We start from the raw sequence: 20,201 nt of genomic DNA, 5'->3' as shown, positions 1-20,201 counted from the left end.
GGCGTTTTCGGTCTTCTTCGTGATTTCTGGAGTTTGCTTTTTGTTGATCGGACCGAAAAGAATTAAAAACCTCGCCATTATCTATAAGATACTATATCTAGTGCCATGCATGCCTTTTAGTGATATGTGTTAATGTAATAGAGATTATATTGTGGAAAAAAAATAACCAAGTTGGAGGAATTAATTCTATGCTGATGATGTAATACAGATAATTGATTATTTTCAAGAACCCGTGTAAGAAATTCATTTTGTGTGTAAGTATCTATTTTTTTTCAGATTATAATAGTTGATTTCTCAAAAACAAAACAAAAATATTCTTGTACATGCTTATTCTTCTATATATATTGCCATCAATTGTCATCATCAGAATTTTTGTGGCCCATTTTTCATTAGATCAGATAACTAGAACTAAGTAATAATATACTTTTGTAACATTAAAATATATAAAAATATATAGTTTGACGAATATACTTGAGTAACATTAAAATTACTACATAAATATACTAGTACAATAAAACAAAAGTTGGAGTCATTCAATCCCATTTTGTACGTATAACTATAACTATATATATATATATATATATATATATATATAGAGGTGGGCTACGGTGAGTTGCGAAGTAAAACGCGTTTCTACTTCACGCCGTATTTTTATTTTGAAAGTCCAAACGACTGATCCGAACCGTTAAATGTTTAATCCATATTGAAATGTGCTTGGAGACCAAATTTTACATTTTTTGGAATTTTTTTAATATTTATTAAGCATTTTTGAAAATTGCTGTTTTGCTGTGAACAGTAAAAAACAGTAAAATTTTCTGGACCATCAGATCAGCGACTTTCAAAATTGCTTAATAAATAGTAAAAAAATTCCAAAAAATGTAAAATTTTGTCTCCAAGTACATTTCAATATGAAGAACAAGATGAACGGTTCGGATCGACGTTTTGAACTTTAAAATCGCAAAATATGAGCGTAAAGTAAAATAGTTGCTTTACTTCGCAACTCACCGTAGCCTAGCTCTATATATATATATATATATATATATATATATTTGAGGGATTCAATTACACCATTTTATAGTAACATCTTGACAACATTTTGTATATATCCCAAATATTCAAAGCTTTTTTATTATTTTGTATTCTATGTATTGCAATTAAGTAATTATGAAGAGGGGGGCTTTGATAATATGCATATTATAGATTAATCATGTGTTATTGATTCATGCATGCTTCTATTTTTAATTTTTAAACTGAAGTGTCAAACGTGATTTTCAAATGAAAATGTACATGGAGATTGAATTATTCATTTTTTTAGAATAGTTTTACAATTGTTTAGATAGAAAATTATTATTTTAAAAAATTTAGATCATGGGATTTTCTACCTATCCAAAAATATAGTAAGATAATTCTAGAAAAAAAATGTAAAATTCAGTCTCCAAATACATTTTTATATGGAGATTATATTAATAGTTTGGATTGAGTGTTTGAAATTTAAATTAATAATATAGATTCATAACACGGGTCATCCATAATATGCTTATTACCATAATCTCACTTATTTATGACATATTTTTACTGTGTAATTGATTTTTTTTAAGGTCAGTTGACTATTGATAAGTAGTCAGCTAGCAATATATTGATAAAAGAAAATTATTTACATGCCCTTAGGAAGCTGAAATTTTTAAAAATACTATTTTAAAAGAAAAATAAACCAAAAAGTCACCATTTTTGAAAAATTCGAATTTTGACACAACAACATCCCTAAAATGCGGTCTCATTTACTGGAGTTTGTATCCTCTCAGGTATTGCAAAGGATTATCCTCACTTTACAGTTTGAGATTAAATCTCAACTAGTTTGGGATTCGGGTCACCATAGGGGACAGTATTTTTGGGCTTTGAGATTTGTGCCAAGATAAAAAGAGCAGTTTAGATCTAGTAATTGTAAAAGATTCTCTTATTAGGTATTAGAGAGGATGTGAATTCTATTTACTGGGATCACATCTAAGAGATGCAGACCATTAATGGTGTTTGCATTCCTAGAGGCGTCCCCTTTTTTTTTCAAATTTGAAGTTTGATGTTAAGATCCGCATCCCTAAAATTCGCATTTATACTTCGATTTTTTTTTTTCAGCTTGTTGAAAGTGAGCCAGTTCCTTGGGCTCTTTGGGTCCCACAGAGTCGTGTCCTGATAAAACAAAATAATGAGATGTTAAAAGTAAAAGTAAATTGTGGGTTTTTGTGAGTAAAAGACTTAAGTAATTTAAAAAGAAAAATAATGAGCAGCAGCAAGGAAATTGTTGTTTCTTCATTCCTGGTCAATGCGAACTTTAGGGATGTGGACTCTAAACCCAATTAGGCAATTACACCACATCTCAAACTTCAAATTTGAAAAGAAAAAACGGGACCGCATCTACGATGAGGACTCTATTAATGATCTGCATCCTTTAGATGGGTTCTCAGTAAATGGAGCTGCATTTTAGGGATACATTCACGTCAAAATTTGAATTTTTCAAAAAAAGTGATTTTTTTTATTTATCTTTTTTTGGGAAATGGTGTATTTAAAAATTTCGGCCAAGGATGCTTCTCTTAAGAGTTGATAGAATGCTACGTCAGTATTCGAATGGTCTGCAAAATATACATCCCAGTATTTTGTTATCAATATTCAGTTTTCTTATTCTCAATTGCTCTGTTGGAAACATTTTCTACATCACGAGTTAGCAAAACAATATGAGCTATCGAACGAAACTGCCTTTTGTAAACCCACTTTTTTGTGACTAAACTAACAAGCAGAGCATGTGAGCATCATACTAATTTAGTGAGTTTATTTTCAATATAAAATCTTCAACTGCTTCAAGCACTTGATAGATCTCAAGGCAGAAGATTATGTTCTAACAATAATTTTCAAATAGAATTATTTGATAAAATATTGAAGTAAAATAAAAAAAAAAATTTAATTGAAAATCTACAATTTATGTTCTATACTGGCTTCTTTTGAGCCACAATACAACACTTACAGCAAGGGTATGGAAACATCAGATTCATTATTATGTAGCAATTCAATAATATAAACGAAAAATTAATAAGTCCTCAAATACCTTGACATACAAAAAATGCTAGAGAGTATATATTAATAATAAAAGAGAGGATAAAGATCATTGAATGTGATTAAAATTGAGATTATGCAAGATTTTAGGGATTGGTTTGTTCCAATGCAAGATAGATATCACCGATAAGACAAATCGTTAAAAGATCCAATTGCAGTTATTTATTTTTCTTTATTTTGTTAAAACTTTTTTCTTTTGTAAAATTGACATTTATAATATCTCTATCAATGAATTTGGAGGCGTGAACTCCATTTTTCTTTCAAATAAAAAATAAAATAAAATAAACAAAGGTGAACGACTTGGTCATATTTCCCATTTACTAAAAAATGAACAGTGTAAAAAAATTTAAGCCATAATATTTGAATGAAAAATATAGCATTGATGATTAAATTTTGGCGCCATATCTTAAGGTCATTCATGCAGGAGTCTCAACCTACTTTTGAATCTGTCGATGGACTCCATTAAAACCAGACGCGGCTCAAATTGAAGTGAACCAAATGCAATCAGATAATGCAAATCAATCTTTCACATGTCATTTTTTGTATTTTTTTAAACTTGAAGTTTTTTTACAGTTGACTTTGCATTTACTGTCTCGATTTTTACCTATTTGTCATGATCTTCTCTATTTTAATTATTTATTACTATTTTTTAAGTGTTCTACTTGCAACTCTGTATAACTTTTGAAATTAATAAAAAAAATAGAAAAAATAAATAAAACCAACGAATATTATCAAAATTTTCAGTTTTTTTTTTCTTTTTATCAAAATGGAAAAGGATGGTACTTAGAATTTTACTTGGTAAAATCTGGATTATCATTTACGAATAATTTAACATATTTAATGAAATTAACTTTTGGACTTAACCTTTGATATTAAGTCACGTGTTGTATCATGGTGCACGGTATGTTCGATATGTATCATAAAAATTGATCTAAGTTAAAATTATCTTAAACTAATTAAGAAAATTTGAGGATATATATCACATTATTTCATTAAAATTTAGTTGGATCTTTTATTCTGCTCCTTGCAACATGATCATAAACGCAAGATGTAAGTCGGTCCTTTGAATCCCAAGAGCCCAATTTAGTTGTATCAGCACAAAAATATTTGCTTGCTTGTTGACAACAATTAATCATCTGATAACAAATATATTGATTGGAATAAATGCATGTGTATATATAGCAAAATTAAATCATCAATTAGTTGCTGTCCAGAATTCAGATTGAAGTCTGTCAATAATGTCTTTATCGAGCTTAAACGCCTTAGCAAGAGCGTCATCTGAAATAGGAGGGTTTGAACCAAAAACAGCCTTTGCCACGGGGATTACACCGGGATTTTGGCTGCTCAGTCCCGCAAATGCAACAACTGGAACTCGACCAATGTTATATTGGAAGTGTATGAGTCCAATAGGAAAAACAAACACATCACCCTTGTTTAGAACCTTAGCAATGAGCTTGAAATTAGGGGCTGATGTCACAAATCCAACGTAGAGGGTACCCTGCAAAACGGTAATCACTTCGGTTGCCCTAGGGTGAATGTGTGGTGGGACAAGGCCACTGTTGGGTGCCAGGTCAAGACGAGCAACTGAGATGCCGAGTGTGTTGAGGCTGACAAGCTTATGAACATCGACTAGAGTCACATTTGACCCGAGATCCGGACTAATATAGCCAGATTTGTCAAGACCAGAGAATAGAAAGTCTTCTGGATTAACATCATCTGGATTTTTGCAGGCAAAACCATTCACAAGCACTACATGCTCACAAAGAAATATAAATGAATAAATAATCTAATTGGTGTTTCAATCAATGTTATCATAATCGGACCGAACGTTGACTCGGTAAAGCTCCAATTTGATGGTTCACTGGTCGGACCGATGGTTCAACCGGTTTGACTGTTGATTTTTTAAATACTTGCATATTTATTTATAAGATATAATTATTATTATTATAAATTATTATGTTTTATGTAATAAAATTTTGCAATATACATATTAACAATGTATTATAAAAATAAATTTATATATTAGAAATAATATTTTTTTTGTTAGAAAATAATATATTTATTGTAGCTCAAATGTAAGAACTTATTCTTAGAATTAGTAAAATAATTAAATAAAATATCATGAAATATTTTTTTTTCATCAAAGAAATTTTATAGTTTTATACTTCATAAATAAATTGAATAACTACATAGAAATTCTTTGATTTTTTTATCAAGTGAACTTCTAATGATCCATATTAGAATTAATATTTGATTTATTAAAGATAATATTGCAACAAATGTTGAATTATTCTCAAACATATAATTGTTTACAAAAGTATGTTACAAAACATAAATGACTACACGGAGTTAGTCATAGAATAATGCATATTATATTCCACTTTTTCTCCTAAAAAGTTGCTTCATTTTTCCTCAAAAGTTGTTCATTTTCATTCAAAATTTGAAATAGATGACAATGGACACAAAACCAATACAAAACCATTTTTTTTCTCAGGTTTTTTTTATATAAAATCGGTCGGTTTAATTAAATATATCCAGTTCTATTGCATGTCCGGTCCAAATAGCAAACCAAACCGTAAACCTGTATTTTTCTGGTTTATTCCGGCCGAACCGGCTGGTCTGGTCCGATTTTGATAACAGTGGTTTCAATGGTAAAATGTTATTTAGATAGATGTCATATTATTTATTAAAGCTCTATTTTATTGAAACACCAACATGACGGTTTAAAAGTCAAAACAATCAATGGAATAAATTATTTGGTCTAAATTTATACTATAAAGAAGAATGTGTGGTAAATGAAATATGTACCTTGAGAGTGCTTGTCAGCAACACAAAAGTCTTGCAATGGACTTGGGTCGAATGCGATTGCATGGCAAGAGAGAGAGGCAAAGAAAGCCAATAGGAAAATTGTATAGGAAGGAGCCATGTCTCTCTTATAGTGAATTAGTTTTGTGTTTGTACAATCAATTGCTGCAGTAATTGGATGTTGTATGAATATTTATATATGACATCGCTTCGGTTGAGAAGTTCCCTATTTGTAGGAAAGAAAGATAATTTTAGGTGTTATGAATTACATTTGGAAAGGCTGTTGTAAGGCAAAAAAAAAATACATATTTTGTGCAAGTAATTAGTGATATGTTCAAAACAATGAGTCATTAATTAGTACTTCTGTTATTTAAAGTTACTAATTATAGATACTTGCAATTGCCATTAACTTATTGTTGTTGTTCAAAGAAGTTGATTTCGTTATTGTTTTGTTGGCATAGTTGTTAGTGTTGTCATTGATGTTATTGTTATTTCCGTTATTGACTTATTATTATATAATTGTTTTCGTTATTCAAGTACATGTAATTGCTCAACTAGACTCCAACCTTATATGTTTACTATAATTAGAAATATGTACATTGATCATGGGACTATCGTAAATTGGAAAAACAAAGCAAATGAAGGAATATGTTATCCTTATATATGAGTCTTTTAAATTTCTTGTATTCTTATATAGGGGACTAATATATATAAAATAAAAAATTAGTAAAATTTCTATATACCTGATCAAATTTTTTTAAAGCCATAGAATTTACTTAGCCACCCATAAACTATACTAGCTTCCGCCCCTGTCGACAGTTCAGATCTGACTGAGACCATCTAATCAGTAGAGTTCATCCTTGCTCCGATTTGTAGTTTCCTCTTTTAATGGATCTTGTGTAAATTGTACTCTCTAAATATTGCCGACGGTTCAGAATTTACGCAACGCACTTGGGCTAAAAGACGTTAGGTTAAAAGGAAAAAGCCCACAAATAGGGCCTCATTTGTTGAGGCCTTATATTGCAAGAATCATATATTATTTTGGTGAATGGACCACAAAAGATTCTTAGAATCGCAGTATACAATAATATACATGGACCACACAAGATTCCAACTTCAACAAAACCGCGAGTTTCGATCTTCTATTAAATTTTCTTATCAATTACAACCAAATTTCAAGTCATATAATTATCATAGCAAGCATATAACGTCCAGTGAATTTTTTTAATTTTCCATTAATGCTTGTTCATTACTCCCAATGAAGGGAAAAAAAATGTTCCAAACGCATCTCCAGCGGAAAATGCTTTAACTTTGAATTCATCTAGCATGTTAATGATTATGAAATTCTAAGTTTCTTATACTGTGCTTCCGAACACATTTTCTTATATAAAATGATTGGATTTAAGTCTCTCGATTTTAATACCAGTCAAATGAACCTTGTTTTTGCACAAAAGAGACTGAGACTTCTATCATTAACTATACTAAATTATGATTTGTAGAGGGGTTTATATGATTGGACTTCGTGTTTTATATATGTCTGATGTAAAGCAAACGGATCAGATTGAATCAAGTAGTGAATTTTAAGGAGTCGTTTGATGTGATCTGATCCACCAGTTTTTTTTTTTTTTTTTTTTTTTTAAGGCAAAAGCCCGTTCCATATATTTGAAACCGGTAACTTACAAAGTCTCCCTATACGATATGACTAGAGTTCAGTCCATAGAGTCAAACAACATTCCTAACAGGTACCTACTGGCATCCATAGAGACTAAAGAAGCAACAAAGTCCAAGTGTTTATTGTTGCACACAGGCATCCAAAATATATATAGGGGAATATACCACATTCTACATCCATCTCTTGAAGAGAAACTCAAGAGATTGAGTACAACAAATGAATGTGATAATAAAAGAAAGCAGCATCATTCTTCATCTTCTTTGCCAATGAACCACTCCAGCATCATATCATGAGCCGGATCCACCACTTGCAAGGGAATAGCATCTAAATCACCTGGAGTCCAAGTTCCAATTGCCTGTTGGATGTCCTCTTGAATGGTACCTGACCAATAAGTGATCAAAGACAAAATTTATAAGATAAGGGTACGAGCAGTGTAAATTCTAACATTATTAAAGCACAAGTCATTTCGATGTTTCCATATACTCCAAATAACAACACAAACAACAATAAGAAAGGTGATCCACCAGTTAGAATCCTTCCTTTCAGGACATGCACGAGTAAACGAGAAAGAAAAAAGAAAAACTTGTTAGGGTGATTTTACTAGAGATATTAACAGAGCAGTTTGGACTTCATATATAGTGCACGAACAATAGAGTCAAAACCGCAGTGCATATGATTTGTGTGTTGCATGAAGCGAAAGCTGCTCTGTCAATATCATTACCCAAATATTTGGAATTAATTTGTCAATACCTTTACCCAAATATTTGGAATTAACTAATTAATTGTTTTTGCTTGGATTACATTGGAAGAACGTTCCCTCGTTAGATCCGATAAGGATAGCTTCTGATACAGGTATTTGCTCTCAACCAATCATCATAGAGATTCCTTATTGAGACCAACGGTACAAGATAATTAAACAAGGGCCAATATGACAAACAAATAATTGGTATAAAGCTATTCTTGTAGCGCTGAATTAGCTTTAAAGAGTGAGGGAGACATTTTGTTGTTGGGCACATATGCAATAAGAAAATGAAAATGACATTCTACCTAACAGATTTTCATAATTTCATTGTCCAACCTCATTCCTCACACACTTTCAAATTCATATCGTCTACAGTAAATCAAATTTTGAGTTTATGTAGAACAAATTCAAACAATTTGAATCGTATTGATATGAATATTAAAGAACATCATACATTATATGTTTCAATTAAAATAGTTCGTATTCTGATCGGATGATCGAGATACAAAATTCAAATCTGAAATAATGCAAAGGAAACAGACTCCTCGCTTTCTCGCACAATATATCAAATAGTTCATTCCCTTTATGGTGGGGACTAGAGTGAAAAAAATGTGTTGTGCCGTGTTGTGCTGCGATTAACACGCTGTGACTTTGTCGTAATCAAGTTAATTTTTACGTGTCGTGCCGTGACTAAAATGTCAAAAGATGATCACGGCACACGAATGATCACGCCACGTGAGTCATACCGTGTCTAAACGTGCCGTGAACAAACATGACTCGCGTGACCATTTAATCATAATTTATGTTAATTTATTTAAGATTCATCATTTGATCAAGATCTAACGGTTCTAATTACACGTGACTCGTGTGACCACGTGTCGTGCCATGCCCGTGACGTACTGTGCTGTGTTTTTGAAAGATCGTCACAGCATTCGAATAATGACGGTACGAAACACATAACCAACATGCATGTTTTGCCAGTCCGTACCATTCTGTAATAGAACTAGCTCCCCCATATCATTTTTTCAACTCTAGTGGGGACTCTCACTGCTCAAAGTTGGAAATAACCTCCTTTTGATAATCATAGATCTGAGATTCTGAGTTCTCTCTTTAAGTGTTTTTTTTTTTTTTTTTTTTAAATAAAAAAATTAGATGCTACAGTACGATTGTTTGGAGGCCTTTTCCCTATCCAGAAATGGTGACCACATAATATATTATTTTTTATAATTCAACTCCACTTGTCAATTTTGAGAATTAAGTGTATAGATAAGCATATTTTAAGGGTGTTTTGTAAAGCACGAAGTTTATTGAAAGCGATGGATGCAATAATATATATCTTTATATGTTTTGATGATTAAAGCTTCATCTCACTCAAAAGCAGCAGATCTTATATATCATCTTATAAAATAGTTAACGAAGTTAAAAATGATATGAACTCGTATTTTCTCTTCTCTGCTTTTTTTTTTTGGCAATGTACCCGTAGGCCATAAAAATCATATTTTCAAGAACAATCTACTAAATAAATCACATTAAAAATAAAATAAGGTACACTGAGCGAAAAAAAAGAGAAAAGATTTTTGTCCACTGGGTTTTGTCCACCATCTATCCACAGATCTTATCCACTCTCATTTAACTAATTTTAACAATTTGGTCCCACCTTCCAACGGGTATTCAAATCTTTTTCCATATTTCACTATTTAAATATTCATTATTCTTCCGATCCGATCATCTCTTTCTTTTTGTAATCTCATTTTCAAAACAAAACCTCTCATCTATCTCAATCTCCGAGTCCTTCAACCAAGACTACGCGGAGATTCACTCGAGCCGATCTATAAGAAACTTCTTTTAGTATCCCAGACTAATGCACTTTATTTCTGAGTTTTCAGTTTTTAGGTTTGTGGTCAACAACATCCTCGTGTTCAAGGCAGACCTTGCTCGAGTAATCTACCAAAAATTTGTGAGGTGTTCACAAAGCAGAAACTCCGCAGCAAACTAATCTCCTCTCTCTCTCTCTCTCACATCTCGCCTCTGTTGATTTTCTTCCGATCCGATCCGATCTGATCATCTCTCCTCTCATTTTTTTTGTATTTATCTTCTCTGATTCATTTTTTTTTGCAATGTCAATTTTAATTGAGATTACTGACTTGATCTTGTTTTTTATACATGATCGCAATGGAACCTTCAATCGTGGAGCGCGATCGAATAGAAGTTGTTTTTGTTGAAGAGCACGGCAAAATTCAAATCTAGTAATTTATTTCTGTTGAATTTGTTGTTTTCGTTGTATGCAGTAACAGATCTAGCATTTCAAATGAAATATGGAGGAAAGAGATGATAGAGAGGCGATATGGAGTATTGATCTGTTAATTTTACTGTATTGCCCCGTTAATTTTACAGTATTCATCTTGTGAAAATCTGGAGGAAATAGATGATAGAGAGGCGATATGGAGTATTGATCTGTTAATTTTACAGTATTGCTCCGTTAATTTTACAGTATTAATCTTGTCATTTTACAGTATTTATCTTGTGGAAATCTGGAAGAAAGAGATGATAGAGAGGCGATATGGAGTATTGATATGTTAATTTTACAGTATTCATCTTGTCATTTTACAGTATTCATCTTGCGATATGGAGTATTGATTTGTTAATTTTACAGTATTTATCTTGTAATTTTACAGTATTTATCTTGTAATTTTACAGTATTCATCTTGTGAAAATCTGGAGGAAAGAGATGATAGAGAGGCGATATGGACTAGTGATTACACTGCATATGCATGATTACTCTTTAATGCATTTTATTTTGTATGATACAGGTTTGTATGCATGATTACACTGCATATGCAACCTTGCATATGATTACACTGCATATTCAACCTATTAAATGTTGTAGTGAATATTTGTGGTTTGTGTTGAACAGATGATGGATATATGTATAGATTTAGAAATTTTACAGTATACATGGTATTATTTTATTGTTTATATTTTGAAATTTTACAGTATACATGATTCTTTGCAGGTTGTAGTTTAAGCTGAAATGTAGCATTTTTTACATTTTATCTTACATTATATATGGTATTATTTTATGGTTTAGATTTAGAAATTTTACAGTATACAAGATTCAATTGAAAATTTTACTGTAATACAAGATTCAATTTTACACTATACAAGATTCAATTGAAAATTTTACTGTATACAAGATTCAATTTTACAGTATACAAGATTCAATTTTATAGCATACAAGATTCAATCGAAAATTTTACTGTATACAAGATTCAATTTTACAGTATACAAGATTCAATTTTACAGTATACAAGATTCAAGCCAGTGCAGACGCTAATAACTAACTCTAACTGCCAATAACCGCTAATAACTAACTCTAACTGCCAATAATTTTCTATAACTGTAATTTTCGAAAGTACAGTTTGAAAGTACATTTCTTTTCTCGTTGCAATCTTTTTCTAACTATCATGGGACCACTTCAAATAGTTGTTGAATGTTTTGTGATTAACTGATATATTTTATGTGACATATTGTATAATTATACAACATGTAGAAGTAATTTTACAGTATTCGCGCAAGTCAAAGCTGTGGACAAATGGTGGACAATTAGACGCTTCCAAAAAAAAATACTTTACTGATCTAATCCGTACTCAGTAAGTTAAACAAAAAAAAATTATTCATACTTATCTTATTGAATACGGTGGTTGGATAAATAAATAGAAAAAATGCTATTGAATAAGATAGGTACACGTAATTTTTATCATCATTCAACATCTCCATATCTCTCCTCCTTATTAAGGAGCTTAATGTCTAGATCATGTGCACCGCGCACTCTTTTTTTCTGCTAAAGGCGGGATTCGAGTCCAGTTGGGTTCTGTTGGTGCCAAAATTCTTACCACTATACTAGAGTTCACATGTGTTATCTTGTAGATAAATATAGTATTTAACTATTTTTTTCTACAAATTTGATTTAAATTATAATTATTTAAATATAATATATAAAATAATATATATATATATATATTAATAGCCATGTCGTATCCTTCATTTTTTTAAATTGCCGTATCGCCGTATCCGTATCGTATCGTATCAGTATTATTATTGCTTTGAGATTTGTGCAGCACGTATTTGAACGGTTGATTTTCAAAAAGATCACGAAAATAATGAAATAATGAAACGCTTGATCTTCTTCATTTTATAATATTTTATAATGAAATAATTTATTTCCGTTGCAACGCACAGGTACGATGCTAGTAAATATATATAGATATATATAATGTTATAATTTCTTTTAGTTATTAGTGTAACGGTAAGAAATATCCGTACACAATAAACTAACAAAAATAATCTTACCTGTACTCATCTTATTAAAATACGGTATACATCGAATAAAAAAAAAATAACACCATTGACATCTCTAGTCGGACACAACAAAACTAACCAGAAAAAATTCCTATTAATTAAAGGCAACCCCTCAAAAGCAGTTACTCAAGGGCATGTAAATATGTAATAATCATAATAAACAGTACTTGGAACGTGAACCGCAATTTTTCTATAAATTTTAGCATCAATAGAACTATTTTTAATTTAGTAGTTAAATATAATATATTTTTAATTTAGTAGTTAAATATAATATGAGTTTGGCTGTGCCACTTGTATAAGCATATCATATGAAAGCAGGTATATAGTCTATAACTTATAAGTCATATGTTCATGTTTAAAGTTTAAACTATTGATCTGAATCATTCAACATAATTTCCATATTTTTTTATAAATTTATATTTTTTTTAAAAGAACTTCCTAGTCTATTAGAATTTTTTAAAATGAAGAGTTTTAATAAAATAATGCATCAAGATACGCACAAAAACTGTTATTTTTAACACTTGACATGATACTAAATAAATTCGAAAAATTAAAAACTTATATATAAACGAAACTCTGAAGAACAATATCAATTTGAACAGTTTAGATATGTCGCTTGAATTAAAAACATATGCATGACTTATAAGCATATGTCACAATATGTTTATATTTTCATAATACGTTTAAAAAATTACCGTACTTATCTTATCGCTTGAATTAAAAACGGATGTATGACTTATAAACAAATAAAAAAATATCCATACTTATCTTATTGAATATAGTTTAAATATGTCTCTTGAATTAAAAACGGATGTATGACTTAACTCAATAATTTTTTTTATAAATTTGGACTATTTTATTTCAAAAACAAATTAAAGCAACGGAGCATAAATAAGAATTTTCTTTGTAGATGGATGCTATTAAAGTTATAAATAGAGGATGCGCACAATTCGAAATAGTGTTGAAATAAAGGATTACTAAATGATTTCTAATTTTTAGCTCATTTATACAAGACCGACCTAATAAGATTTTAGTATAATATGGTAGTTGAATTGATTTTGAGACTTAGGTCTGTTTATTAAAAAATTATATTTTTTTTATATTTTTCTCTGTTAAATGACGCTATGTAACTGTGTTATACAACAAAAATTTAGTTATTATTTTTAAAATAAGTAATAGAAATCAAGCTATTCAAGAGTCAAGACTGATTATTTTAATCTTTGTAACAAAGAAATTCTCCTATCTCAATTTTAAACTCATAATCTCTGACATATATATCTGTCACCAGATCAAAAATTAACTTTTGGTGGCAACATTTAACTATTGGAATTTGTGATTTGAAATTTTGACTTGAATACACAGAAAAGAAAACGCGGTTTCTCCTCAGTACAAACATAACACTTGGTATAAATCGGTCCCAGTAACATCACGAATTAAAAGATATATACAAATCTATGAAGAAATTTCCAAACGTGTGAGGCGGGAACAAGATTGCCAAGTTGCAAAATGGGTATTTTGGCATTTTCCAAAATTACAAGAAACATCAGGATCAATCTTCCAATACCTTCCAAGATTAATAATCGATCTCCCTCCCGAAATTTTTATAAATACCCAAAAAAAAAATGAAATTAGGCAATCTACTCAATTTTTGAATGGATTTCGATAAATACTGATGTTTCTTGTAAATATGAAATTACGCAATCTACCTAATTTCACGGCCGTAAAAAAAATTAATATATTTATTTATGTGTTCTTGGAAAAAAAAAAATGCATTGAATGTGAGTTATTGATCGCGGTTCAAAAGTCACTTTTAGGTAATACATAAAATATTGTGATCCTTCTAGGACATTTAATTTCTAAAAAGTTGCATCTACTTTGAGAATTATTTTTGAATATCAATCACTAAATAACTTAAAGTGTTTGTTCTTTTTTTCAAAAATAGATACAACTTTAGAAATTAAAGAAGGATGACAATATTTTATGTATTTACCTAGAAGTGACTTTTCAACTAGGATCAATAATTTAGAATCTAAACATTTTTATTTTTTTTCCAATAACACATAAAGAATATATTAATTTTTCTTACAGCCACGGCAAATCCGGCCTGAAAAATGTTGATCCGAATTATTTGTTGCAGTATTTCTAATAAATCAAATTATATTGCATTTCATCTATTTTCAAAGAAATATATTCAATATTTCTAATATTTCAATAAAAAATATTAACAAAATTTAAATTTTTTTTGTTTAAAAAAAAAAAAGGGTTACTAAGTAACCAGACAAATAGACACTTTCTGGTTACTAAGTAACCGGACAGTTATTCTAGGTCCGGCAATTAAGTCAACGGAAATTTGTTCTTAATCCAGTTATTTAGTAACCGGATTGGGTATTTATCAAAATTCATTCAAAAATTGGATATATTGCGTAATTTCATTTTTTTTTTGGGTATTCATAAAAATTATCTTTAGTTTTACCCTCTGTACTTATCTGTTTTTAGATAAGGGTCCTTATAAATTTTGCAATTTCCCATACCATGATGAAAGTGTAGAAGTATCATCGAGAAGAAAAAGAAGTCGAACTTTCACTAGTACGATTCTTAATTTCTTTCATATTTATAAAATATATTTAGGCCTTCATAAATTTGCATATAACATATAACTTTTGTATAAATTTTATTTATAATAGGTGGTCCTACGAGTTAAAAATTTAAATTTAATTATCTATGATGTATTTTATGTTATATAATGTTTATCTTCAATACATCGACAATATATAGATTTACAACTTAAAAGTAAATAAATGATGAATAAAGCAATTAAATAAGCATTTTTAATTCATACTAAGAAAATCTCATTCAGTAATATAATTGTTATTTACATAAATCCTCTTACAAAAATTCTAACAATTATTATGAAAACAACAAAATAACATTCTATCAATCAATTCTTACAGTTAAATGTAGCCAGACATATCGATTATATAGGATAGGTTTTCCTTTGTTCTTTTTGAGTAAAGGTTGGAGGTCAAGCCAACCAACTATTTAATACCGTTGTTATTATAACAAAGAATTTTCCTCATTCGGGTTTCGAACCCATGACCTCTCACATAGAGATCATGTGCCTTTGCCACTAGACCAAATGCTAGTTCTTGTTTTTCCTTTGTTCTTCATTTTTCTATTTTATATATTAAGGATTTTGTAGGGGCCTAACCAAAAGTGTGTCCTTTGCTTAAATTATTTTAACAGTACGACTGAAAGGGTACAAGTCAGGGGAATAGACAGCCCCCCGTGCTCTCTCCACTATACAATGTTTTCAACTAGCCCCCGTGATTGCTCCACTTTTCATCCCACAAATCGCTCACTTCAAACCAAAGCAATATTTGCTTGCACCCCTAAACTAGGTATGCATTTACTTGTACCCCTTACTTAGACATTTGAAGAGAAATCAGATAAACTTTTGAGGTATTTAATTGTCGTGGAAGGCTTATTCAGACTTAATTACTAAAGAAGCTAAACGAGTAATCCAAAATTTGTCCATGTTGTAAGGTAATGACAACCTAACTTTTATTTGTTTGAATAATCATGGCAATTAAGTTCAGGGGCTAAGTAAACCTCATGATTTTCAAAAAATTTGATCAGGTATATAGAAATTTTATTAATTTCTTTATTTTATATGTATCAGCATCTGATATGATAATACAAAAAATTTAAAGGACTAATATAAAAGAATAACATATTCCATTTGTTTTTGTTTTCCAACCACGTGAAAAACAGAAAAAGTAAATAAAAGCATCTTTGACTTGAAAAGTTGTTAAAATATAGAAAGATAAAAACAAAAATAGAAAAAGAATAGCGGTTATAAAAAAGAATAGAAGTTATTGAAATTTTAGAAGGCACGGTTAACGAGAATAGAAATTATTTTCTTTAGAAAGTAAAAGAGGAAAACGATTATACAGTAACCCTTTTTCTTAAGATATATAGAAATATTTAACATAAAAAAGAAGAAGATAAAACTAGCGCTCCACAGTTTTTTCATATATTTCGACGTATCTTTGCTTCTTCACGAGAACATAATTTATTAATTAATCTCTCTTCATTACTATTTCTTATGTATAATATATCAAATTCATTTATTCTTTAATTACTTAATTTCTCAACCCCTTTTTCTCAATCCCTTTTGCGGACAAGAAAAAAAATAACTATAATTAAAGGATTATTTTTTTCAATATTCTAAAGTTTGATTTAGTTACTCAGATTGCACTATTTAACTTGTCATTAACTAATTTGTGATGAAGATTAATTTTAGGAACCTGATAATTGTACCTCAAACAAAATCTCCGAGTGTGTCCCCCAAGTAGTTTAACAGAAAAAAAACTTTCAATATTGTCTAACTTCAATTTTTAGCGCTAATATTTAAACATTTAAAGCTATGTTTATAACATTTTAAAATGTTACTCGCAGGCATTTAAACATCTATCTGAAAGCATTTCTAAATAGTTTTAACTTTTAACAACTTTTATCTTCAAACCAAAAAAAAACAAAAAAATTGTTAAGATTTACAACAATTGGTAATAGCCAAAAAAGAAAAGATTCTTAAACATCTATCTGAAAGCATACACTTAACTATTTTTGTACAAAGCATTGGTTTAATTGGTAATAGTCAAATTATTCAAATCCTCTCTCAACAATAACACTGTAGTGCATGTACAAAGCATATAAACCTCATGTACAAAGCCTTGAAAATTTTAATAGTTGTAGACTGAAATTTAAAGTGCTCATGAGTTTTATTTTAAAAAAAAACAAATGACTTCAAAATTACTCAAAAGTATTTTTTTTAATGGATCTTATTTGAAAGATAAAATCGAATAGAAAACGTTCGTATTTTTAGATTCGTAAAATTCATCACAGATCGTCAGAAAAATGGATTACAATGATAAGAGAAAAAAAGTAGGTGAAAAGAATATTTTCTTTTTTGACTTAAAGACAAAAGTAGTTAAGAGTTAAAACTATCTATGAATGATTTCACGTAGAGGTTTAAATGATTGCGAGTAACATTTTAAAATGTTACAAACATAGATTTAAATGTTTGGATATTAGCGCTGTAAATGGAAGTTAGACAACATTAAAAGATTTTTTCTGTTAAACTATTTGGGGAATGCGCTCGGGTATGATGGCTCGGAGGACCATAACATTTCTCTTAATTTTAGTATTTTATTTTCATATTAAATCGCTAATATGATTAAAAAAAATGCATATGTTATTTTTTTTTTATAAACATGTCATCTATTGATGTTAGTTATTTATTACAACTTTTATAAAATTAATTTTATAAATTCAAACACCGAAGAATTATATTATCTTGTGTTATATATATTTTAACTTTTTTTTTAATATATGATGTTTAGTCAGTTAATCCCGTCTCGTCTTATACTTAAAGTCTAATTTTACCCATGATTTAGTTTATTATTATATAGACATCATGATGCGTGTAGAGTGCAGTGAGAAAAGGGGTCGGAGAGTGAACAAACGATCGATACGCATTATATATCCTCAGATATTAAACGGGGAAATAAATCTAAAGAAATAATAGGAACCTGTTATTGGGATCCTAAGAGTTGAGAATCGCGCATGAAAAAATTATTTTATTAAAATTCACGTGTGAAAAAATTTAAAAAATTGAAATTGGTATAACAAGTTTCTGTTATTTCCAAGATATATCATATAACAGCATATTTATTTTCATTAAACGGATACAAATACAATAAAATATTAAACGACATATTCTTGATATGAATATAAATATAATTTGAATATCTAATTTAAATATTATAATAAAATTAATATATTATATAATAAATTATTTATTTAATTAGAAAAGTAACATCAAATGCATACAAATACTAGATTATTATGACGAACAAAATATTTTTTCTCAAATTAACTTTGTTGTCATTACAAAATATATATCTCGTTAACAAAATAATAATCACCAACGCAACTATATTTTTAATCGAAATATACCAACATGAAGAATAATGCACGGACATATTCTAAAAAATAAAAATAAAAATAAAAATATAATAATTAACCCTATTCGAATATGCATTCGCACAAACAGAAATCCAAAAGTTTTAAAAAAATATGGATACAGATAATTATTTATATTCATATCTGCTTTTAAAATTAAAATTAAAATTGTATCCATATCAATATCTTGGATCCACAAACTATATATATTCGAATATCCAAATTGACAAAAATCTAAATACTAATCCAGATACCAACGATTAATATTCAATCCGTTTGCAGCCCTACATCAATCGCTTTGTTAGACATATATGCGATCCGTTTGCAGTTTTGCACCCCCTGCATCAATCACTTTGTTAAACACTAGTAAGTGCCGATCCACGCGTTGCCGTGAGAATAAAAATTATGTTTTAATCACTTTTTTTAAATATGATTAATTTAAGGATTGATTGTAATTATGTATTAGTCAATAATGAGAGTAAGTGAGAATCTTAGTATTTGATTCTAAAAATATGTCAAGAATGATTACACATTTTTAAAAGAAATACGATGAACTTTGTAGTAGTAGAAAAGAGATTCAAATGAATTCGAAAACAAAAGAAATTGTTGGAAATGAAGGCAGTCGATTGGCTCAGTAAATGGAGAAGAAATGAGCAGCGAAATAATAGAAAATGAGTACCTGAAAGGTAAAAGAATCTGCATCCGGGAAACTTAAAAGAAATTAAATACAGTTGTCTTGGTAATAATAGTAACTAATTCAATTTTTATTACTTAACTACTCTATTTGTGAAATTAGTTTTAATTTTTCGCTCGGGTTACGAACCAATCAGAGAAAGACAATTTCTGAAATTAGTATTTGTGAAACCATTTCTTCACTTTTTTCTTTTATCAAATTTATCTTTTCTTCTTTCTAGTTTCTTAGCTATGAAACTTCAACTAAAACAAGAAATTATTTGAAAGTAAAATAAATAGAAAAGACGACTTAAAAAACATGAATATTGCATTGTAAAATTGACAGAAAAATTAGTTGCGCCTCTGTTCATTGTATACGGCCACCAAAAAATATTACAAATAGAAAACTATTGTTCTTTTCACACAATAAAAAACTTTATTTAATAAATTATTCGAATCAATTATTCAAAAATGCTATAAAAAATCAAATACTTAATAAAGTTGAAGTAATACAGATGCTTACTTTCCACCTAATGTAACTATGATGAAGTGAATCTCTAGCATCAAAGACTCATTTCATAACAAAAGATGTTCCTTCCGCCTAATCTCAATGTTCACTTGAGACATAACTCGATTATTGATGAAAGTTCTTCTGAGACATACCGATTGTCTCAAAGTTCACCTAAAACTTGGTTGGTTTTTATTATGTTTATTGTCTTTTATGTAGTACTCGATTAGCTGTAACCTTTCTCTTGAGTCAGTATACATGTGGGCCAAAACAAAAAAAACACCATTTTAATCGAAAAGTAGAACAAAAATGTAATA

General features: G+C 29.3%; 1 protein-coding gene across 1 annotated transcript; it reads right to left on the bottom strand.

Moving 5' to 3' along the window:
- Positions 1-4,297: 4,297 nt before the first annotated feature.
- Positions 4,298-6,028, bottom strand: LOC144572092 (putative germin-like protein 2-1). Its single transcript, XM_078321493.1, has 2 exons — positions 5,911-6,028; positions 4,298-4,851 (listed from the first exon to the last, which is right to left on the bottom strand). Exons 1-2 carry the CDS (start codon positions 6,026-6,028, stop codon positions 4,298-4,300), a joined length of 672 nt encoding a protein of 223 aa, XP_078177619.1.
- Between the last annotated feature and the right edge of the window lie 14,173 nt (positions 6,029-20,201).

The sequence above is a fragment of the Carex rostrata genome, chromosome 20 (assembly GCF_964058835.1).
Source record: "Carex rostrata chromosome 20, lpCarRost1.2, whole genome shotgun sequence".
NCBI classification, from domain to species: Eukaryota; Viridiplantae; Streptophyta; class Magnoliopsida; order Poales; family Cyperaceae; genus Carex; species Carex rostrata.
The sequence above is the reverse complement of the archived record's forward strand: the minus strand, read 5'-3'. Positions and strand labels throughout refer to the sequence as shown.